The following is a 22,122-nucleotide window of genomic DNA, read 5'->3' as shown; positions in this document are numbered from 1 at the left end:
ATAAACGATACGGCTAAAGTGATGTTTCACAGTTTAAAGAGAAACATTTGGATAATAGTCTATATTCTAACAAATGCTACAATTCTAAATGAAAATGAGGCAACATCAGTCACTGTTTTCAAGTAATACAAGCTTTTAAGATTAAAAGCATGTTTCAATCAGTAAAAAATACATTAAAGGCACTGAAAAAGTAAGGACTGCTGGATTCATTAACGCCTTGCTCAGATACTAAACACCTATTTCAAAGCCAGAAAAAATAACTCCTTACAGTCATGTGAAACTGCATTGTGCTGGATAGAGCCAATGACATCGGCATCTATTTCCACCATCTTTTTTAAGTCTATGGAGGATGGAATGTTATAACTACATTGCCCAGATCCTCTTGTAGTTGTGCTTCCAGATGTGAATTAGTTTCCAGCACTAGGATGCACTTATGTAAGATCTGAAAGGTAGCAAGTCGGTGATCATTCTGCTTTGGATATTTCTGTTGCAATGAGCATCACTGTAAATAAAGGTTTTCTGATATAATATTACAATATCCAGTCTCCAGCTTTTATTAGTTACACTGAAAGATTTCTGATCCTTTGATTATAGCAATGGCATAACATTCATGAACTCAAAAGATTCTAATCTCGATTGGATGAGAAAAAAAGAACAGCTCTCCCGGTCTCCCAATAAGAGGCTTAGCCTACAGATCTCTAACCCTTCCAACAAGTAAGTTTAGTTAACAACATTAAGAACAGTGGATGGGGCGCCTGGGTGGCGCAGTCGGTTAGGCGTCCGACTTCAGCCAGGTCACGATCTCACGGTCCGTGAGTTTGAGCCCCGCGTCAGGCTCTGGGCTGACGGCTCAGAGCCTGGAGCCTGTTTCCGATTCTGTGTCTCCCTCTCTCGCTGCCCCTCCCCCGTTCATGCTCTGTCTCTCTCTGTCCCAAAAATAAATAAACGTTGAAAAAAAAAAAAAAGAAAAAAAAATTAAAAAAAAAAAAAAAAAAAAAAGAACAGTGGAAATATATGGCATTCTGGCGTGAAGCATCTCTCTCCCACACACACACACACACACACACACACACACACACACACCCCTTGAAATAAACTGACAAATATTAAACTAGACCTACCAAAATGAAAAAAGAGAGAAGACACAAATGACCAGTTAGAAATCAAAGAAGGGACGTTACTACAGAATTATAGAAATTAAACTACAGAAATGAAAAGGACTATAAGAGAACATTATGAACACCTTTATCACAACAAATTAGAAAAACTGAACATACAAATTCCTAGAAACAACTACCAAAAATGACTTCAAGAAGAAAGAGAAAAAGAGAAAATCTGAATAAACTCATAAGAAGAAATTAAATTAGGAATTTAAAATATTCTCATGGAGTCTAAGTCCAGATGGTTTCACTGATAAATTTCATCAAATATTTAAAGAAAAATTAATACCAAAGCTTTACAAACTTATTCAGTAAACAAAGAAACACTTCCCAACTCATTCTATAAGGCCAACAGTTCTTCGCTATTAAAGCCACAAAACATCACAAGAAAGTTACAAATATCCAAAAAACACTTAAAATATTAGCAAGCTCAATCCTGCAACATATAAAAAGGATTTTACACTACAGCTATGAGAGATTTTTTTCCCAGGAATGGAAGGGTGGTTTAACATTCAAGACAAAAATAACAATAATGAACTATTACATATTATTAAATTAAGGACATAAACTACAAGATCATCTCAGTAGACAGAGAAAAAACATTTGACAAAATCCAAAACTCTTTCATAATAAACACTCTTAGCAAACTAGGAACAGAAAACTAATCAACTTGATAAAGGGTATCTACAAAAATCTCCCAGCAAATATCATACCTAATTGTGACGGACTGAATACTTTCCTATAAGGTAAGGAAGTCCTTCTGCCACTTCCATTCAACATTGTACATGAGCTTGAAGCTCATGCAAATAAGCAAAAAGACATTAACATAGTAAAGGAAGAAATAAAATTACTTTAATCCATAGATAGCATGAATCCCAAATGTAGAAAATCCCAAAAAAATCCACAATAAAACTAAGAGAAAAAAATACAAAAGAGCAGTACAATTGCAGGATGCAAGATCAATATGCAAAAATTAATTGTATTTCTGTGCTCTAGCAACAAACAAAATTTAAAAATAAAATTAAGAAAACAATTCCACTCACAATATATTTAAAGTAATAAAATACTGTATGTTAACTGGAATTTAAATAAAAATGTTGAAAAAAGTATCAAAAAATAAAAGTAATAACATACTCGGGAATAAATTTAATAAGACAAGTTCAAGACTTGTATACCAGGAATTATAAAACAATGATTAAAATGGTTAAGAAAAAACACAGCGAATTATATACCAATTTACGATTGCATGTGTAAAAATACCAGCAATAAATGCAGCAATATGCCAAAAGAATTCCACATTATGCTCAAGCAAGGTTTATTCTAGAAATACAAATATAATCCAATATCAAAAACGTAAATGCATCATCCATTACATCAACAAATTAAACCATATGAGTTTATCAACTGTGACTAAAAAAGCATTTGATAAAATAATAAGTTGTTCCCAAGAAACAGTAAAATGAATTATTTGAATTTAATAAAGATTACTTTCCAAAAGTAGATACCCTTAAAAGACTGAAGCCCAGTCAACTAAGTGAAATAGAGGAGAAAAGAACTATCACTGTTATCATGTAATACTGCCTTGTAAGAAGAGAATACAATAAATCATTGAAAAAGAAGAAATACAAATACCGTTGTATTTGTATCATTGTATCATTTGGTTACTATCAAGTATAAATGGATAGCTCAAAGACTGTACTAAACAGGTACTAGATTTAATTAAAAAAAATTTAATAGGTGCCTACATATAATACAAATATCCAAATATCAAAAGTTTCTATCTACTCTTAGAAACAGTACTTAAAAATAAGGAATGGAAAAAGTATTTTATTTAAAACAGTAACAAAAAAATGGGGCGCCTGGGTGGTTCCACCAGTTAAGCGTCTGACTTCGGCTCAGGTCATGATTTCACAGTTCGTGAGTTCAAGCCCCGCATCAGGCTCTGTACTAACAGCTCAGAGCCTGAAGCCTGCTTCAGATTCTGTGTCTCCCTCTCTCCCTGCCCCTCCCCTGCTCACACTCTCTCTCTCTCAAAAACAAATAAACTGTTAAAAAATAAAATAAAAAAACAAAATGGTACCAAAATTATAATCTACATAGAAAAAAGTTAACCAGAAAAACCTTAAGCCTAAATGAAATAAACTGTAAAATCTCACTGTAGGATAGAAAATAATCCAAACAAACAGAAAAATACCCCTTCTAACTATGTGGGAAGATATACTATCTTAATAAGGCCAGTGGTTCCAAAATTAACAAGTAAATACAATGTAATTCAGAAGAGAATCCCAAAAGAATTTTTCTAGAATTGGAAAAATATAAATCTTAAAGCATACATGGAAAATTAAATGCAAAAATTAAGTAAGAACTACATGAAATTTTAAAACAGTAGTAGCAAACTGCCTGCCAGACAGCAAAGCATTTTTAAAAGCAGGTTTCCCTAATACAGGTATGCTGTTTCTAAGGGGCACATGCACCACAACCTGTATAGCAGTGCTATCAACAACAGCCAAAGTATGGAAAGAGCACAAATGTCCATCGATGGATGAATGGATAAAGAAGATGTTGGGGCGCCTGGGTGGCGCAGTCGGTTAGGCGTCCGACTTTAGCCAGGTCACGATCTCGTGGTCCGTGAGTTCGAGCCCCGCGTCAGGCTCTGGACTGATGGCTCAGAGCCTGGAGCCTGTTTCCGATTCTGTGTCTCCCTCTCTCTCTGCCCCTCCCCCGTTCATGCTCTGTCTCTCTCTGTCCCAAAAATAAATAAACGTTGAAAAAAAAAAAAAAAAAAAAAAGAAGATGTGGTGTGTACACGCACACACGCAATGGAGTATTCCTCGGCAATCAAAAAGAATGAAATCTTGCCATTTGCAACTACGTGGATGGAACTAGAGGGTATCATGCGAAGCGAAATTAGTCAGAGAAAGACAAATATCATATGACTGCACTCATGAGGAATTTAAGATACAAAACGATGAGCATAAAAGAAAGGAAGCAAAAAAATATATAACAGGGAAGGGGACAAAACATAAGAGACTCTTAAGGAGAAAAAACAGTTGCTAGACGGGTTGTGGGAGGAGGGTGGGCTAAATGGGTAAGGGGCATTAAGGAATCTACTCCTGAAATCATTGTTGCACTATATGCTAACTAACTTGGATGTGAATGAATGAATGTAGGTTTCCCTAGGAACACCTGGTTGGCTCAGTGAGAAGAGCATGCAATCCTTCATCTCAAGGTTGTGAGTTTGACCCCACATTGGGTGTAGAGACCACTTAAATAAATAAACTTTAAAAAATAAAATAAAATAATAGGGACACCTGGGTGGCTCAGTTGGCTAAGCGTCCAAATCTGGCTCAGGTCATGATCTTGTGGTTCATGAGTTCAAGCCCCACGTCAGGCTCTGTGCTGACAGCTCTGAGCCTGGAGCCTGCTTCAGATTCTGTGTCTCCCTCTCTCTCTGCCCTCCCCCTACTCACACTCTGTCTCTCTCTCTCCCCTCCTTTCGGTCTCTCAAAAATAAATAAAAATTTTAAAAAAGGGGGGGATACCACTTTCTCTTAAAAAAAAAATAATTAATTAATTAAATCAAATAATAAAATAAGGTAGGTTTCCCTTTACCAGGAAGGAAAACATTTGAAAATATTCCTATCTGGCATCTGTACATACTAAATATTGATAAAAACTTCTAGTCATAAATTATGGCCAACGGTTAATGTATATATAAAATATAAGATAACAGTAAAACTGTTTTCAATAAATGCATGATAAAATATTAAAAATGAAAATAACAATTATTGAGTACCATCTTGTAAGAGCTTTACATATACCATCTTCCTTTCATAATCCCCATAAGATAGGACTATCTCCATTAAGTCCAAGAGACTTGGGGAGATGAGTTAACCAACTTGCATAATCAGTGGTAGAAAAAGGATTTAACAAGGAAAATTCTGTATGCTAATAGAGAATTCTACCTACATATACATGTTAGACCATAACTTACTAGAATCTAATAATGAAATTATGTCAGTATATAAGTGAATAAATAATAAGTGGAAATAAGGAAAAGGTATCATAAATAAGATTTAATTGTGCTTTTCTTTTTTTTAAAGGGTGATTCTGTGTTCATGATATGGTGCTAAGCTCATCTTTATTAAAAAAAAAACTGAGATTATCAATAAAAAAATCAAGATTTCCTAATGCAGAAGTTAAATTATAGGTGTTTTGTTTTAGCAAATATTTAAGGGGGGGGGGGGGACAGATACAAAAGACAAAGGAGTAAGGCAATGATTTATCTTCCAATCCATTACACTTCTGAAAATGAAAAGAAGGCACTAATATTAATTATAACAGTATAAGTATAAACTAGGGCTGGCAAAGCCAGACAGTTGGTCACCCTAGTTAAGAAAAAGATGTTATCAAAAAATTCTTTGCTATGATATTAACAGCTAACATGCTTTTGAGTACTTCCTGTGTTACCATGCATTCCATGATACAAGATTTTATCTTATTCACTATCCCTATATGGGTGCTTTGTGCACAGTACTATATGCGTGTGTGCTTGCGTGTGTGTGTATGTATACACACAAAATTGTTGAACGAATGAATAGATTTCCTTTAATTAAAAATGGATTCCTGTGTCTATACAATATAACTTAATCATTTAAACATCATTATGACCTAAGTTTGTGAATAAGCATTAGTTCATGCATACAAAGACTTAGAGGAACAAAAAGAATCAACAAACCCAACTTTATGTATTAAACGTGGGTGACAGAATACTGAAATTAAAGCACAGCATAAATGAGTAATGATGGCACAATGCATACTTCTAACTTAGAGTCTGATAACAAAAACAAAATTTAAACCTATAAGGAAAGTTATTCATTTTAAAATACGGTCTTTTATCCTAGCCACAATACTCAACCAACATCAAAAGAAGATAAAACTGCTCTAATTTCTTACCTGCACAGCCGAAAGCCAAATGGTATCTAGAAGAGGGGCTGAATTTAACACAGCACACGTTAGCCTTCGCCTCAATGCTTGCCACTGAGTTGTCTAGGTTGGTAGACCATAGCTTCACTAAGAGTAAAGGACAAATAAAAATAAAAAGAATTAAACAATGCATTAGCAAATGCTTCTATAAACTAGAAAGTTAGCTTATTTCTACAGTTGCCTTTTCATACTATTCCAAAGCATTTTAGTTTATGAGGACCAATACTGTTTAAACTGCATGACTGCATAATAAAACAATATACTGAAACCGAGAGCATAGTTTCAAAGTCAGAAAACAACAGAAAATCAGTGTATGCTGAGAAGTAACATGATCCCATATCTAAGGCATAAAAGACAGGGGTAAAACAAGCAATATGGAGATACATGTGTATTTGTTTTAGTATTCTTTAAACAGTGTGTGTGGGGGGGGGGGGGGGGGGGCGGGTAGGGTACTTGGTTGGCTCACTGGGTAGAGCATGTGACTCCAGATGTCAGGGTTGTGAGTTCAAGCCCCACCTTGGGCATGGAGCCTACTTTAAAAAAAATGGTGTGTGTGTGTGTGTGTGTTTCTCAAAAGTGTCACAGGTTGGAAGAGGAGTCATATAGTCACCCACTCCTACACACACACACACACACACACACACACACACACACACACACACACAGAGTCATATATGTATTACATATATCAGAATACAAATGCCATTTAAACTACCTAGAAGCAGTTCTTATTTTATCTTTCAAGTGAGAATTCCATGATTTAGGGGCACCTGGGTGGCTCAATTATTTAAGCGTCTCACTCTTGATTTCGGCTCAGGTCAAGATCTCATGGTCATGGGATTGAGCCCCAAGTTGGGCTCTGTGTTGAGTGTGGAGCCTACATGGGATTCTTCCTCTCCCTCTCTACCCCTCACTCACTCATGCTCCCTTTCAAATAAACATTAAAAAAAAAAAAAAAGAATTTCATGATTTTTCAATTTTATATAGGAACTCAGTTACATAAGTATGTTTAAAGTAATGTTACTAAATTATTTAGCTAAACTTTAAATATTTGTTTCAATATTTGATATTCAGTCTATTCCAATGGTATATACTGAGATTTATCATGATTAAGGAATGGCAAGCTGACTAATTAGAGCAAGTCAGATCTGAAAGCAGAAACAGAAAGGTGAGCTGTTGTCTTGTAAGGTACCAGAGCATCTATCATTATATCATATCATATCATATTTTATTTATTTACAAAAGAGAGAGAAAGAAAGGGCACATATGCAGGTGAGCAGGGGAGGGGCAGAGGGAAAGTAAGAGAGAGGCTCCATGCCCAGTGCAAAGCCTGAAAGGGGGCTTGATCATGACCATGAGGATCATGACCTGAGCCAAAATCAAGAGCCAGACGCGCAACTGACTGAGCCTCCCAGGTGCCCTCATCATATTGTTTTTAAACAAAAATGTCGGGGCGCCTGGGTGGCGCAGTCGGTTGAGCGTCCGACTTCAGCCAGGTCACGATCTCGCGGTCCGTGAGTTCGAGCCCCGCGTCGGGCTCTGGGCTGATGGCTCAGAGCCTGGAGCCTGTTTCCAATTCTGTGTCTCCCTCTCTCTCTGCCCCTCCCCCGTTCATGCTCTGTCTCTCTCTGTCCCAAAAATAAATAAACGTTGAAAAAAAAATTTTTTTTTTAAAAATTAAAAAAAAAAAATTTTTTTTAAATAAAAAATAAATGTCTTTATAGACAATAGAATACACAAAGAAAATAGATTTTCAAAATATTGGTTACAATACTGGTTGCACATCACAACTAATAATAAACATTAATGATAACAACAAAAATCTTCCTATCCATCTTTTCAGTGGGCACCAATGTCCCATGCTGAACAATACCCAGTTAGGGTCCAGGTATTGCTGTGTTTAAAATTTTTTTAGGTTTATTTATTTATTTATTTTGAGAGAAGGAGGGAGGGAGGGAAACCCAAGCAGGCTCCAAACTGTCAGTGCAGAGCCCAACACAGGGCTCGAACCCACAAACCATAAGATCATGACCTGAGCCAACACTAAGAGTTGATAATCACTTAACCGACTGAGCCACCCACGCACCCCATTAGGTATTGTTTTTTTTCTTTTTATAAGCTCGTTGGGTGACTCCAGAGTACGTTTAGGGATGAAAACTAGTATTAGGATAGAGTAAAATTTTAGAATCTTTTTTAAATATTTTATTTCATTTTTGAGAGAGAGAGTGAGCATGAGCAGGGGAGAGGGACAGAGGGAAGGAGAGAGGGAGGGGGGAAAAAAGGAGGGAGGGGGAGGAAGGGGGGGAAGAGAGAGGGAGAGAGGGAGAGAGGGAGGGGGAGAGAGAGAGTGAGAGAGAGAGAGAGAGAGAGAGAGAGAGAGAGAGAGAGAGAGAGACAAAGACACTCCCAAGCAGACTCCACACTTAGCAAGGAGCCAGATGCGGGGCTTGAACCCACCACCCTGGGATCATGACCTGAGCCAAAATCAAGAGTTAGATGCTAACTGACTAGCCACCCAGATGCCTCTAAAATCCATTCAGGAATGCTAATATGGTAATAGGAGTAAAAAAAAAAATAAGGTAAAAAATGGTACTTCCTAAGAATAGAGATTTTCTCTGTGTGAATAATTTACTTCTTATGAGTGGAATTCCACAGAGCATTTCTTAATATGTGGACTGTCAGAATAAAAATTAACCATTAAAAAAGTTATTTACACCCTAATGAATTTATTAGCCCTCTAAGAGAAAAATAAGACACACAATATTGAAATAAAAGAGTAAGAGTTTTAAATAGTAATACTTTATTTCTTTCATGTTATTTTCTAATAGGAATCATGTGCTATTTCAATTAATATATAACTGTCCAGGCAATTAAGATACACAATTCTGAGATAAAATGGCTAGCTGAATGTAAAAGTCTACAAGTCAAATATAGCATTTATAGGTTAGAATATCCAGTGGTAGAACTGTACCTTAACAATGTAGCACGCGGAAGTTAATCTACAACAAATATTCATGGAGCACCTACTGTTCCCATAATCCCACTTATACTAATCACTAAACCCTTTATAAACAAAGGTTACAGATCAGTGTTTTATGAGAATTAAATATAAGTAAGTATAATGAGCTAGAACAAAATGACATTTAAATTGGAAAGTCTCTTTTTATTTTATGGTAATTTTCTGAATGACGTAATCATTAACATTTTAAAACTAAGTCACAATGACAACAGCCAAACTATGGAGAGACCCCAAATACTCAACTGAAAAACGGATAAAGAAAATATGGTATATATGAAATGGAATATTACTCAGCCATCAAAAAGAATGAAATCTTGCCATTTGCAATGACTTGGATGGAGCTAGAATGTATTATGTTAAGTGAAATAAGTCACTCGGAGAAAGACAAATACAATATGATTGCATTTATAGGCGGAACTTAAGAAACAAAACAACATATGAAGGGCGAGGGAAGAAAAGCAGGAAACAAACCACAAGAGGCTCTTAATGATGACAGTTGACAGAGGGAGGTGAATGGGAGATGGGCTAGATGGATGATGGGTATTAATTAAGGAGGGCACTTGTGATGTGCACTTCGTGTTGTATGTAAGTGATGAATCACCTAATTCCTGAGACCAATATTGCACTGTTATATTAACTAATTAAAATTTAAATCAATCAATCAATAAGTCACAATGGTAAACATCATAATTACAATTTTCAATATGAAAGATATTAGAATCCAATATAACTAAGCTATAACAATAACTAAGGCTTAAAATAAAGATATAGTGAATATTTATAGCTTAGAAAAGGAAAATAAAAAATGATACATTTTATTTTATTACTGATTATTAAACAATACAGGTGCTATGAGTTAAACTGTGTTCCCCAAAAAGATATGTTGTATTCATAACCCCGGGTACCTCTGAATGTCACTTAATTTGTAAATAAGGTCTTTGCAGATGTGATCAAGTTAAAATGAGGTTATATTGGATTCGGATGGACCCTAAATCCAATGAATGATACCTTCATAAGAAGAAGGAGACTTGGATAGACAGGTACAAAGTACAAAAGGCCATGTATCAAGGAAGGCAAAAACTGGATGCAGCCACAAGTCAAGAAATGGAAATGGAAGGACTGCTACCAGCCACCAGAAGCTAGGAAGACAGCGAGGAAGGAGTCTTCCCCAGAGCCTTCAGAGGGATCATGGCCTTGCCAACACCTTCATTTCTGGGCTTCTAGCCTCCAGTAAGGTGAGAGAATAAATCTCTGTTGTGCAAGTCAGCCATTTTGTGATACGCTGTATTAGGAGTTCTAGAAAACTACTAGAACAGATAAGATGAAACAGTATTAAAATTAACCCAGTATTCCTAAAATGGCATCCTAGATTAAAAAGTAAAATAGTAGAAAGTGTAGAAGAAATCAACAAAAGGTTTGGAAGAAAACGTCTAAAACAAATGTAAATGAGACATTTACTCAAATAAAGACATTTACTCAAAATAAAGAGACAGCATGTAAATCAATAATAATAAGCCTCCTGTGGGGCACCTGGGTGGTCAGTTGGCTGAACGGCTGACTTCAGCTCAGGTCATGATCTCATGGCTCGTGAGTTCAAGCCCCACGTCAGGCTCTGTGCTGACTGCTCAGAGCCTGGAGCCTGTTTCAGATTCTGTGTCTCCCTCTCTCTCTGCCCCTCCCCGCTCACATTCTGTCTCTCCCTGTCTCTCAAAAATAAATAAACATTAAAAAAATAATAATAAAATAATAAGCCTCCTGTTACTTTCTCCTTAAGAGAATGATAGTAAAAATTTCATTTAACATCAAAACTTAAAACTTCATCATTTAGTGTGAAAACTTTGTAAGAAAAAGTAAAAGTGAATTTAAAAGAAAATTCCATCCTCAAGGTGAAGAACTAATTAAGGAAATTAAGACAAACACACTTCACTTATGTATATAAGTCTTCTTTGAACTTCCTTAAAACATCAAAATAGTGACTGCCAGAACAACCATGTTGCAACGTAGGAGGCTAAAAATAAAAACAAACTTGTTCTGAATACTACCTAGCTGGCTTTAGGAAGTGAACTTGTTACTTAAACCTATATATTTTATTACAAGTTTGATTAAAGTTAAGAAGTAAAGTTTTTTCTAAGTATCATCTGAATCTTAAATCCCATTAAAAAATACTCAATTTTTAAAAACCCAACTACCCTAGAAGATCAGTATAGTTTATCATCTATTAATTTTTAAAATAAGAGTTAAACAGTCTCCAAGTACTTTTGTTCAAAATTATTTTTCCAAAACTAGAAAACATTGAATATCTATAATAACGTCAACACCAATTCCAATATGCAGGATTTATGTTTCAGAGCTTCTTTGCATGTCTGTTTGCACCAAAACTTCTAAAAAGGAATTCGTGAAGAAGAAGAGGAGGAGGAGGAGGAGGAGGAGGAGGAGGAGGAGGAGGAAGAGGAGAAGGAGAAAACAGGCACCGGTGGGTGTTTGACACAGTAAAAAAAAAAAAAAAAAAAAAGCCTGTCTTCAGTGCAACTATGAATACATTTGATATCCCCTACTCTTGAACCACTTCTGAGCCACTGCCTACACACTACAGAAAACACAATGAGCAAAAAGGGATGGTGCTGTTTCACCAAACACTACAGAAAACCTGAGGGACATATGCAGCACTATATTATAAATCTATTTAAAAATATGAAAGACTAGACACAAAGATGTGTACTTTGCCAATACTGATTTACCCTCAAGTTTTTCTTTTCAACTTGATCAAATAGAGAAAACAGGCTTTGTTATATTAGTTACCTATTGTTGTTGTACAGCCAACTGCCCCAGTACTCAGCAACTTAAAACAGCAAAGTTTGCTGTTGCACAGTTTCTGATTGTCAGGAATCTCTGAGCAGCTCAGCTGGGTGGTTTTTGCTCAGAGTCTCCAGGATAAGAGGTCTCCATGCAGCTGAACTTGAGGATCTGCTTTCAAGCTCAGTCCCTCAACATGGCTCTTGGCATGTGATTCAGTTCCCCATAATATGGGCTTGTGACAATACTGCTAGCGTCTCCTCATGGACCCAAATGAAGATAAAGGCTAAATGTTTTATATGAACTAATTTCAGAAGTGACATACCACTGGGTGGCTCAGCCAGTTGAGTGTCTGACTCTTGATTTTGGCTCAGGTCATGATCTTACGGCTCACGGGCTGAAGCCCCAAGTCGGGCTCTGCGCTCACAGCAGGCTCACGCAGCCTGCTGGGGATTCTCTCTCCCTCTCTGCCCCTCCCCTGCTCTTTTGCACTGTCCCGCGCATAGTCTCCTTCACCCCTCAAAAATAAATAAAGTAACTTAAAAAAAAAAAAGTGACATACCTTCACTTCTGTGGTACTTTACCAATCACACAGAATGGAATAATGGGGAGGAAGGGAATTACACAAGCACGGGGGTGCCAGGACAGAAGGTCACTGGGCCATTTGGGATGCTAACATAAGCCTTTGAACTTCGTTTAGATAAAGGAGATATTCCACTTAGTAAAGTTATAACTTTTAGAAAAGGTAACTACCTAAAGTTATAAGACAGATAATACTACTTATGATAATACTATTTACTATGTTGCAGTTATATTTTTTAGTCCTTTGATAAAAAGTATTTCATTTAGTATGAGTTAACTGAAATTATTTTTTTAATTTGTCAAGATTTCAAATTCATCACTTTCACATTAACGTATGCAGCTATGAAAATCTGGAATAAATAAGAACCTGTAAATAGTGCTATTACCCTTCAAATTCATATTTGGGGATAAAAAAAAACTTTAAAGAATGTGTTAATTCTAATTCAGTAAGATAACTCATTGCAAATGATTCTTAGTTTATGTATTTAAAAAGAAAAGCCTATTTCTCCTAAATAACTTAAAATTAGTTCTTAACATTCTTTTCTGATTAACTTGCTACACAGCAAAACTGAATCTATAAGCCTACTACATTCATATTTAACATTAACTTGTTTAACATACAAGTATGTGCATATGTATTTGAAAGTAAACTACTTTAAAAATACACAGCATTAAATAAGTAACAGCATGAATACAAAAAATATCATTTATAAGGTCTCAATATTTATGGTTTGAAAAAATAATATCCATTAACAAATGGATATTACTAAATACAAAATATATAAAATGTTAAAAAGTATCAAACATTTAAAATGCTAATAATAAATAAATGTGTTAAATACATGAAAGGAATTTAAAGTATTCTTACTATAATCACAAAGGCAGTATCTTACAAGCAATAAAAAAAATCACCAAACAAAGAGTGATAAATACATTTACACAACACTAAATATTTTGAGATGGGCGTAATGCATTTGGGACTTTTAGTACCAACCAAGGCAGAGTAAGCCCACTGTAGCCAATTTCTCTCACTGTGAGTTTACTCAGAGGACAATATCAAAAACTAAAAGGAAATGTCTGAGGAATCTGAAAAGTAAGGAAAAACAGTCATTATGGAAAGGAAATTCAAAATTTAAAAGAAGTAACCAAAACAGGAGTGAGAGTACCATTTCTTTTCTCCCATGCAAGCCAAAGCCAGAACTCAATCAGCAAAAACTGAGGAAAATCCCTGTGTTTCTGACCATATGATTGGTAAAAGGCATTTCTGCAAGTCACAGGGTTGAGAGTAATCTTTATTTTTTCTTTTGTTTTATTCTTGTTCTCTCCCAACTTTTCCCCATGGTGGGCTTCCATCACAGAGCTACAGCAGTATGGCAGGCTAATATTCCCACACAAACTCCATTTCTGTGGTCATAAAAAGGAGTAACTCATCTGTAGAGAAACCCCAACTTTCTTGGTAAAGCCTCAGTAAAAAAGGGAGACAAAGAGTGTGGGAGGAACCTGGAAAGGAAAGCACTGGAGAAGATCCCACATTCTGTGTATGAACAGGCCTAAGTCTTATATGTGCAAGATGGACACAAAGCCTTGTGCATTGAACTACAACTGAAAAGACAACTCAATTTCCAGATTAACCCCTGAATGGCGTATGAATGAAACAAACCAACGCAGCACAGCAGAGGTTTGAAAACCACCCTGGCAATTTAACTATCACTCATACAGAAAGCAAGATGGAATCTAAACCGCCGATCACCTACCTAAACAAAAGGAAACAAAAAATATTCTCCAGATAATCTGAACAGAACCCAGAGTCTTACAAAATATAATATTCAAAATGCCCAAGATACAACCCATCAATTACCCGGTACAAATCCAGGAAAATGTGAAAACTTTTCAAATGAACATACCATCAACAAAAACCAATTGTAAAATCTAGATGTTGGAATTAGGCAACAGATTTTAAAGCAACTACTGTAACTGTGCTCCATGGGGGTAAAAGGTAAATACATTTAAAATTAATAGAGACAGAAATACTGAGTATAAATACAGGAACTATAAAATAAGAATCAAATGAAAATTTTAGGAAAAATACAGTAACTTGCATAAGTCACTGAACTCAATCAGTATCAAACTGAAGATAAAAGGATAAGAGTCCAAAAGAACACAGAAACTACTTAATGTAAAGAAGAGAAAAGATATTGATATCAAAAGAACAGAGTCAAGGGGACCTGTAAGACAAAATGAGAAGGTCTAACATATAATTGGAATCTCAGAGGAAAGGAAAAAGAGATTACTGCTTTGATGAATACCTAACAAAATAGATTCAGAAGAATAAAAAGGGATTCAGGGATAAAAAGCAACATTATATACTGAGAAAAGGGTCAATTCACCAAGATAATAATTATAAATGCTTAAGACCCTAACAATACCACTTCAAAAAAATCAAAACAAACAAAAAACAGAGGCAAAATAATAGTCTTCCATAACCAAAAGTAGAAATAAAATCATATTTCAACATTCTTTTTTTAAAATATTTTTATTTATTTTTAATATTTTTAATGTTTATTTATTTTTGACAGAGAGAGGGAAAGACAGAGAATGAGTGGCTGAGGGGCAGATAGAGAGGGAGACACGGAACTAGAAGCAGCTTCCAGGCTCTGAGCTGTCAGCACAGAGCCGGACACAGGGGCTTGAACCTATGAACTGTGAGATCACAACCTGGGCTGACATGGAACGCTTACCAACTGAGCCACCCAGGAATCCCTAAATATTTGTATTTATTTTTAAGAGAGAATGCAAGCAGGGGTGGGGAGAGAGAGAAGGGGTCAGAGGACCCAAAGTAGGCTCTGCGCTCACAGCAGCGAGACCGATGTGGGGCCCGAATCCACAAACTGTGAGATCATGACCCGAGATGAAGTCACACACTCAACCAACTGAGCCACCCGAGTGCCCCCCAGATTTCAACATTCCTAATAATCAATAGAACAAGGAGACAAAACACACACACACAGAGCAAAAATACAGAAAACCAAAAAAAAAAAAAAAAAAAAACTATCAAGTTTGATCTAAATGAAACTCACAGAACACTCCAATGGAAACTACAGAATCTTTTCAATGCACCTGGATATTTACCAAGGCAGATCATATTCTAGACCATAAAAGAAATCATAACAAATCTAAAAGAATTAAAGTTAGGGGCGTCTGGGTGGCTCATAGTCGGTTAAGCGTCCGACTTCAGCTCAGGTCATGATCTCACAGTTTGTGGGTTTGAGCCCTGCATCGGGCTCTGTGCTGACAGCTCAGAGCCTGGAGCCTGCTTCAGATTCTGTGTCTCCCTCTCTCTTTCTGCCCCTCCCCAGCTTGCACTCTGTCTCTTTCTCTCTCAAAAACACTAAATAAAACATTAAAAAAAAAAAGAAAAAAAGAAAAGAAAGTTATATAAAATATGTTCTCTTACTAGAATTAAGCTATATATCAAAAACCGAAAGATTTCTGAAAACTTTAAGCAAAGTTGGGAACGTCAAAACACATTTAAAAATAATTCTTAGCTAAACACGAGAACACAAAAGAAATCAGATGTACTTTTAAAAGTGAATGAACAAGTAGATACATTATATGAAAATTTGAGGGATCAGCTGAAGTGGTGCTTAAAGGGAAATATATACCAGAAAATATTTATATTAGAAAAGATACAAGGCTCAAATCAGTGACATAAATCTCAACCTCGACAAAACAGTAAAAAAGGAAATCCCACTTGAAGCAAATTTTAAAAGGTAATGAAGAAAAGTTAATGAACAAACATCAAAACGAAACTAAAACTAACAAAAGAAAATAAAATCAAAAGTTAGATATTTGAAAAAGATTAAAATTGATACACTTAATGCCACACTGACCTAAATACATAAATAATAGATCAGAGAGAGAACACAAAATACCAGTTCCAGAAAGATATAAACTACCAAAGCTCATTCAAGAAGAAACAGATGAACTGAATAGTCCTACATCCAGTAAAGAATTAAATTCTTATGTCACAGGGATAAAAGCTATACCACAAGGGACATAGTCAATGGGACTGTAATAGCATCGTACAAGTGACAGTAGCTACCTTTGTGGTGAGCACAACGTAACATAAAGATGTTGAACCACCATGTTGTACAGCTGAAACTAATGGAACATGGTGTGTCAACTATACCTCAATTACAAAAAAATAAATTCTTAGTTAAAACCTTCAAACAAAGAAAACTGCAGGCCCAGAAAGCCTCAATGACAAATTATATGGAAGATTTATGAACCAAACAACAGTAATTCTAAATAATCACTTCCATCTCTACCTCCCACAAAACAAGAGAAATCATTTTACGAGGCCACCATTATCCTGACACAAAAGCCACAACAAAATTTATAAGAATAGAAAACTAAAGGCCAATACCCCCTCATGAATATAGATGCAAAAATATTTTTAAAAAATTAATTCAGCAACTCAAACATAGCAATACAGAAAGGAGATAATACATCATGGCCAAAATGAGGTTTGTCCTGGGAATATAACTCTACTTCAAGATATGAAAATAGATCATTATAGCTCAGGACATTAAGAAAAAAAAGAAGAAACACAATATAATCATCTCAAGAGATACAGAAAAATCATGATAAAATTCAACATCCGTTCATGATAAATATTCCTGGCAAACAGGGAAGAGAATTTCCTTAACCTGAAAAAACATGTCCAATAAAAGCCTAACCGTAAAAACATCCTATTAATGTTGAAAGACTATAAGCATTCCCCACAAGATCAGGACAAGGCAAGTATGTTTGCTGTCACCACTGTATACACCATCATTCTGCAAATTCTTGCAAGTACAACAAAACAAGAGAAAGTAGGAAGGAAAGAAAAAGAAAAGAAAAAAAGAAATGGACACACTTTGGAAACAAAAAAGGATTAGTGGCTCTCGTGGGGCAACCAGATCAGGTGGAAGTCAGTGGCACGGGCAGTGAAAGAGTTCACCCAAGACAGAATAAAAATGACAGAGGTGTCTTAAATACACTGCAAGGAAGCAGCAGGCAGGACAGCAAAGGAGAGGCTATCTACCAGAAGGCACTGGTGGGGGGTTGTAGTTATGGGGGCAATGGGGAGGTATTAGAACACATAGCATTTTCCTTTTTTGGTAACTGTGCCTGATTGTAAGTAGTCCATTGGTCAATTAGAGCTTGTGGCTATTTTGAGGTGGGTTGCCTAATAAGCCTGTTTGCATTCAGCCCAGCAGTCACTGTGGGACCTTTTACATGATACAAGTTTTCCACTGCTCAAGTCTGTTGCCTAAAAGTGGCCTCTACAACTCTGCTGACATGCCTGGCCCTCCAGTTTGGAATCTCCAAACATAATCTCTTAAAAATAAAGAGAGACTTTTGGCAAGTTTGTTGAAACAAAATTTAAATATATATTTATAAATTATAATAATTATTTATATGTTTATATATATTTATTTATATAAATATATATATTTATTTATATATAAATTTATTTATTTATTTATAAATTTATTATATATATAAATATATTTATATTTATTTATTTATAAATTTATTATATATAAATATATTTATATTTATTTATATATAAATTTATTTATTTATATATTTATAAATTATAATAAATAATTATTTATATATTTATATATATTTATATTTATATAAATAAATATATTTATATTTATATAAATATATATTTATGTTTATATTTATTTATATATTTATATATTTATATATATATATATATATATGTTTTTGTTTTTGTTTTTTTTTTACCGTTTATTTTTGGGACAGAGAGAGACAGAGCATGAACGGGGGAGGGGCAGAGAGAGAGGGAGACACAGAATCGGAAGCAGGCTCCAGGCTCTGAGCCATCAGCCCAGAGCCTGACGCAGGGCTCGAACTCACGGACCGCGAGATCGTGACCTGAGCTGAAGTCGGACGCCTAACCGACTGAGCCACCCAGGCGCCCCCAAAATTTATATTTAAATATCAATTGTTTTTCTACAAACTAGTAAACAATGAATGAATACTAATGTGTTTTAAACAACATTTTCAATAGCACCAAAACCAAACTATTTAGTTGTAGTAACGTGCAGGGTTTGTATGCAGAAAACTATAAAACTGTTAAAAAAAAATTTAAAGCCTAAATTGGAAAGATAAACCATGTTCATGGAATGAAGTCTCAATATATTAAGATATCAATTTTTCCAAAAATGATCTACAGATTCAATACTATCCTAATCAAAATCTCAACAGGATTTTCCATTGGTACTGGCAAACCTGATTCTAAAACACATATGCAAGAGCAAAAAAAGTAAAGAGCTAAAACCATTTTTTAAAAAAATGGAAGACTACTTGACTTCAAGAGTTTCTATAAAGCTATAAATCAAGACAATGTGTTACAGGAAAAAAAAAAAAGAAACAGATCAATATAGAATCTAAAAAATAGACACCCCTCTATCAGAAATGGACAGAACCAGCAGTAAGAAATCAGTAAGGACATAGCTGAATTCAAAACACCATCATTCAAATGAATATAAACGGTATCTACAGGCTATCTAATTAGAATATACATTCTTCTCAAAGTCACATGAGACATTCAGCAAGACAGACCAAAATGTGGGTTCTAAACATATCTTAACAAATTTAAAAGAGAAATTAAATAATGTATCTCTTAGACCACAATGGAATTAAACTAGAAATCAGTAACTAGTAGCTAGAAAATTCCATAACGCCTAGAGATTAAACAACACACTTTTTTTTTTTAAATGTTGATTTATCTTTGAGAGAGCAAGCAAGCAGGGGAGGGGCAGAGAGAGAGGGGCACAGAGGATCTGAAGTGGGCTCAGCGCACACAGCAGCAAGCCCGACACGGGGCTGGAACTCATGAATCGCGAGATCATGACCTGAGCTGAAGTCAGAAGCCTGACCAAGCCACCCAGGCACCCCTAAACAATACATTTCTAAATAACACATAAGTCAAGTAAGAGATCTCAAAAAAAATTCTCAAATATTTTGAAATAAATGAAAATTAAAATATAACTTATCAAAACTTGTGAGATCCAGCACTGCAATAGGGGCATTTATAATAACATTAAATGCATATATTAGCAAAGAGAAAAGATCTACAATCAATAATCCAAACTTCCATCTTAGGAAACTAGAAAAAGAAGTGCAAATTAAAACCAAAGAAAGCAGAAGAAATAATAAAATAAAATTCACCCTAAAATTCATACGGGATCTTCGTTGACCCTAAAAACCTAAAACAATCTTGAAACAGAAGAAGAGGGGCGCCTGGGTGGCGCAGTCGGTTAAGCGTCCGACTTCAGCCAGGTCACGATCTCGCGGTCTGTGAGTTCGAGCCCCGCGTCAGGCTCTGGGCTGATGGCTCAGAGCCTGGAGCCTGTTTCCGATTCTGTGTCTCCCTCTCTCTCTGTCCCTCCCCCGTTCATGCTCTGTCTCTCTCTGTCCCAAAAATAAATAAACGTTGAAAAAAAAAATTAAAAAAAAAAAAAAAAAAAAAAAAAAAAGAAACAGAAGAAGACAGATGGAGGACTCACGCTTCCTCATTTCAAACGAAGCTACAGTCATCAAAACAGTATGGTAGAAAAACAGACCAACCAACAGAAAAGACTCTAGAAATAAACCCCTGAAGATATGATCAAATGATTTTTGACCTTTTGAAAGGTGTCAAGACCTTTCAATGAGGGAAGGACAATCTTTTCAACAAGTGGTACTAGGAAAAATGGATTTCCACATGTAAATGAATGAAGTCAGACGCTTACTTTTCACCATACACAAAAGTCACCTCAAAATGGATCAAAGACATGTAAGAACAAAAATTATAAAACTCTCAGAAGAAAACAAAGGGCAAGATCTTCATTACATTTGGCAATGACTTGTTGGATATGACATCAAAGGCACGGGCAACATAAAGAAAATTAGACAATTTGGACTTCATCAACATGAAAAACTTCTGTGCATCAAAGCACACTATGAACAAGTCACATATCTTATAAGGGATTAATATCCAGACTATCCAGGGGCGCCTGGGTGGTTCGGTTGGTTAACCTCACCTCAGGTCATGATCTCACGGTTCGTGAACTTGAGCCCCCATGTTAGGCACTGTGCTGGTGATGCAGAGCCTGCTTAGGATTCTCTCTCACCCTCTCTCTGCCCCTCCCCACACCGTGCCCACAGGCATTCTCTCTCTGTCTCTGCCTCTCTCTCTCCCTCTCTCTCTCAAAATAACCAAACAGTTTTAGAATATATATCCAGACGATCCAGAGAACACCTGCAATTCGACAGCAGCAAAAAAAAAAATAATAATAATAATAATAATAATAATAATAATTAAAAAATTGGCATAGGTCTTGAATAAACATTTCTCCAAAGAAGATATACAAATGGCCAATAAGCACATGAAAAGACACTCAACATCACTATGATTAGGGCAATGCAAAGCAAAACCACAATAAGATACCCCTTCACACCATTAAAATCATTACCAGGAAGGAAGGAAATAACAGGTATTGGTGAGGATATGAAGAAACTGAAACAGTTAGGCACTGCTAGTGGAAATGTAAAATGGTGCGGCCACTATGGAAAACAGAATGATGTTTCCTCAAAAAATTAAACATGTAAGTACCATATCCAGAAAGTCCAGTTCTGAGTATATACCCAGAAGAACTAAAAATAGGACATAAAAAGATAGTTTGTCACTCACGTTCATAGCAGCATTATTCATAATAGCCCAAAAGGTAGAAGTAACCCAAATGTATGTCTATAGATGATGAATGGATAAACAAAATGTGATACATTCATAGAATACATTATAATTCAGCCTTGTAAAAGAAATTCTGCCATTTGCAACTACGTGGATGGAACTAGAGGCTATTATGCTAATCGAAATTAGTCAGAGAAAGACAAGTATCATAGGACATCACTCATGTGAAGAATTTAAGACACAAAACAGAAGAACATAAGATACAAAACAGAAGGGAAGCAAAAATAATATAAAAACAAGGAGGGGGACAAAACATAAGAGACTCTTAAATACAGGGAACAAACTAAGGGTTGCTGGAGGGGTTGCAGGAGGGGGGTTGGGCTAAATGGGTAAGGGGCATTAAGGAGGACACTTGTTGCGATGAGCACTGGGTGTTATACATACGGCATGAATCACTGGAATCTATTCCTGAAATCACTGTTGCACTATATGCTAACTAACTTGGATGTAAATTAAAAAAATAATTAATTAATCCATTAATTTAATTTAAAAAAATTCTGATACATGCTACAACATATATGAACCTTAAAGACTTTATGCTAAGTGAAATAAGCCAGTCACAAACAAATACTGCATGATTCCACTCATATGAGGTAGTTACGAGTAGTCAAATCGATAGAGACACAAAGCAGAAAGGTGACTGCCAGGGGCTAGGTAAAGGGGAAATGGGAAGCTATGTTTCATGGGTAGAAAGTGTCAGTTTTGACGATATGAAAAAAGTTCTATGGACTAATGGCAGTGAAGACTGCAACATCATCAATGTACTT

At 35.6% G+C, this 22,122-nt stretch overlaps 1 protein-coding gene across 5 annotated transcripts in view; it reads right to left on the bottom strand.

The window, feature by feature from the left end:
* The window catches only part of COP1 (COP1 E3 ubiquitin ligase), a 257,893-nt gene that overhangs the window by 90,784 nt on the left and 144,987 nt on the right, over positions 1 to 22,122 (bottom strand). For all 5 annotated transcript variants that reach the window (XM_045452820.1, XM_045452818.1, XM_045452822.1 and 2 more), the window contains exon 15: positions 6,117 to 6,233. In XM_045452820.1, the coding sequence (XP_045308776.1) occupies positions 6,117 to 6,233 (117 nt within the window). The remainder of the gene's footprint in view (positions 1 to 6,116; positions 6,234 to 22,122) is intronic.

The sequence above is a fragment of the Leopardus geoffroyi genome, chromosome C3 (genome assembly GCF_018350155.1).
Source record: "Leopardus geoffroyi isolate Oge1 chromosome C3, O.geoffroyi_Oge1_pat1.0, whole genome shotgun sequence".
Classification (NCBI taxonomy): Eukaryota; Metazoa; Chordata; class Mammalia; order Carnivora; family Felidae; genus Leopardus; species Leopardus geoffroyi.
The sequence above is the reverse complement of the archived record's forward strand: the minus strand, read 5'-3'. Positions and strand labels throughout refer to the sequence as shown.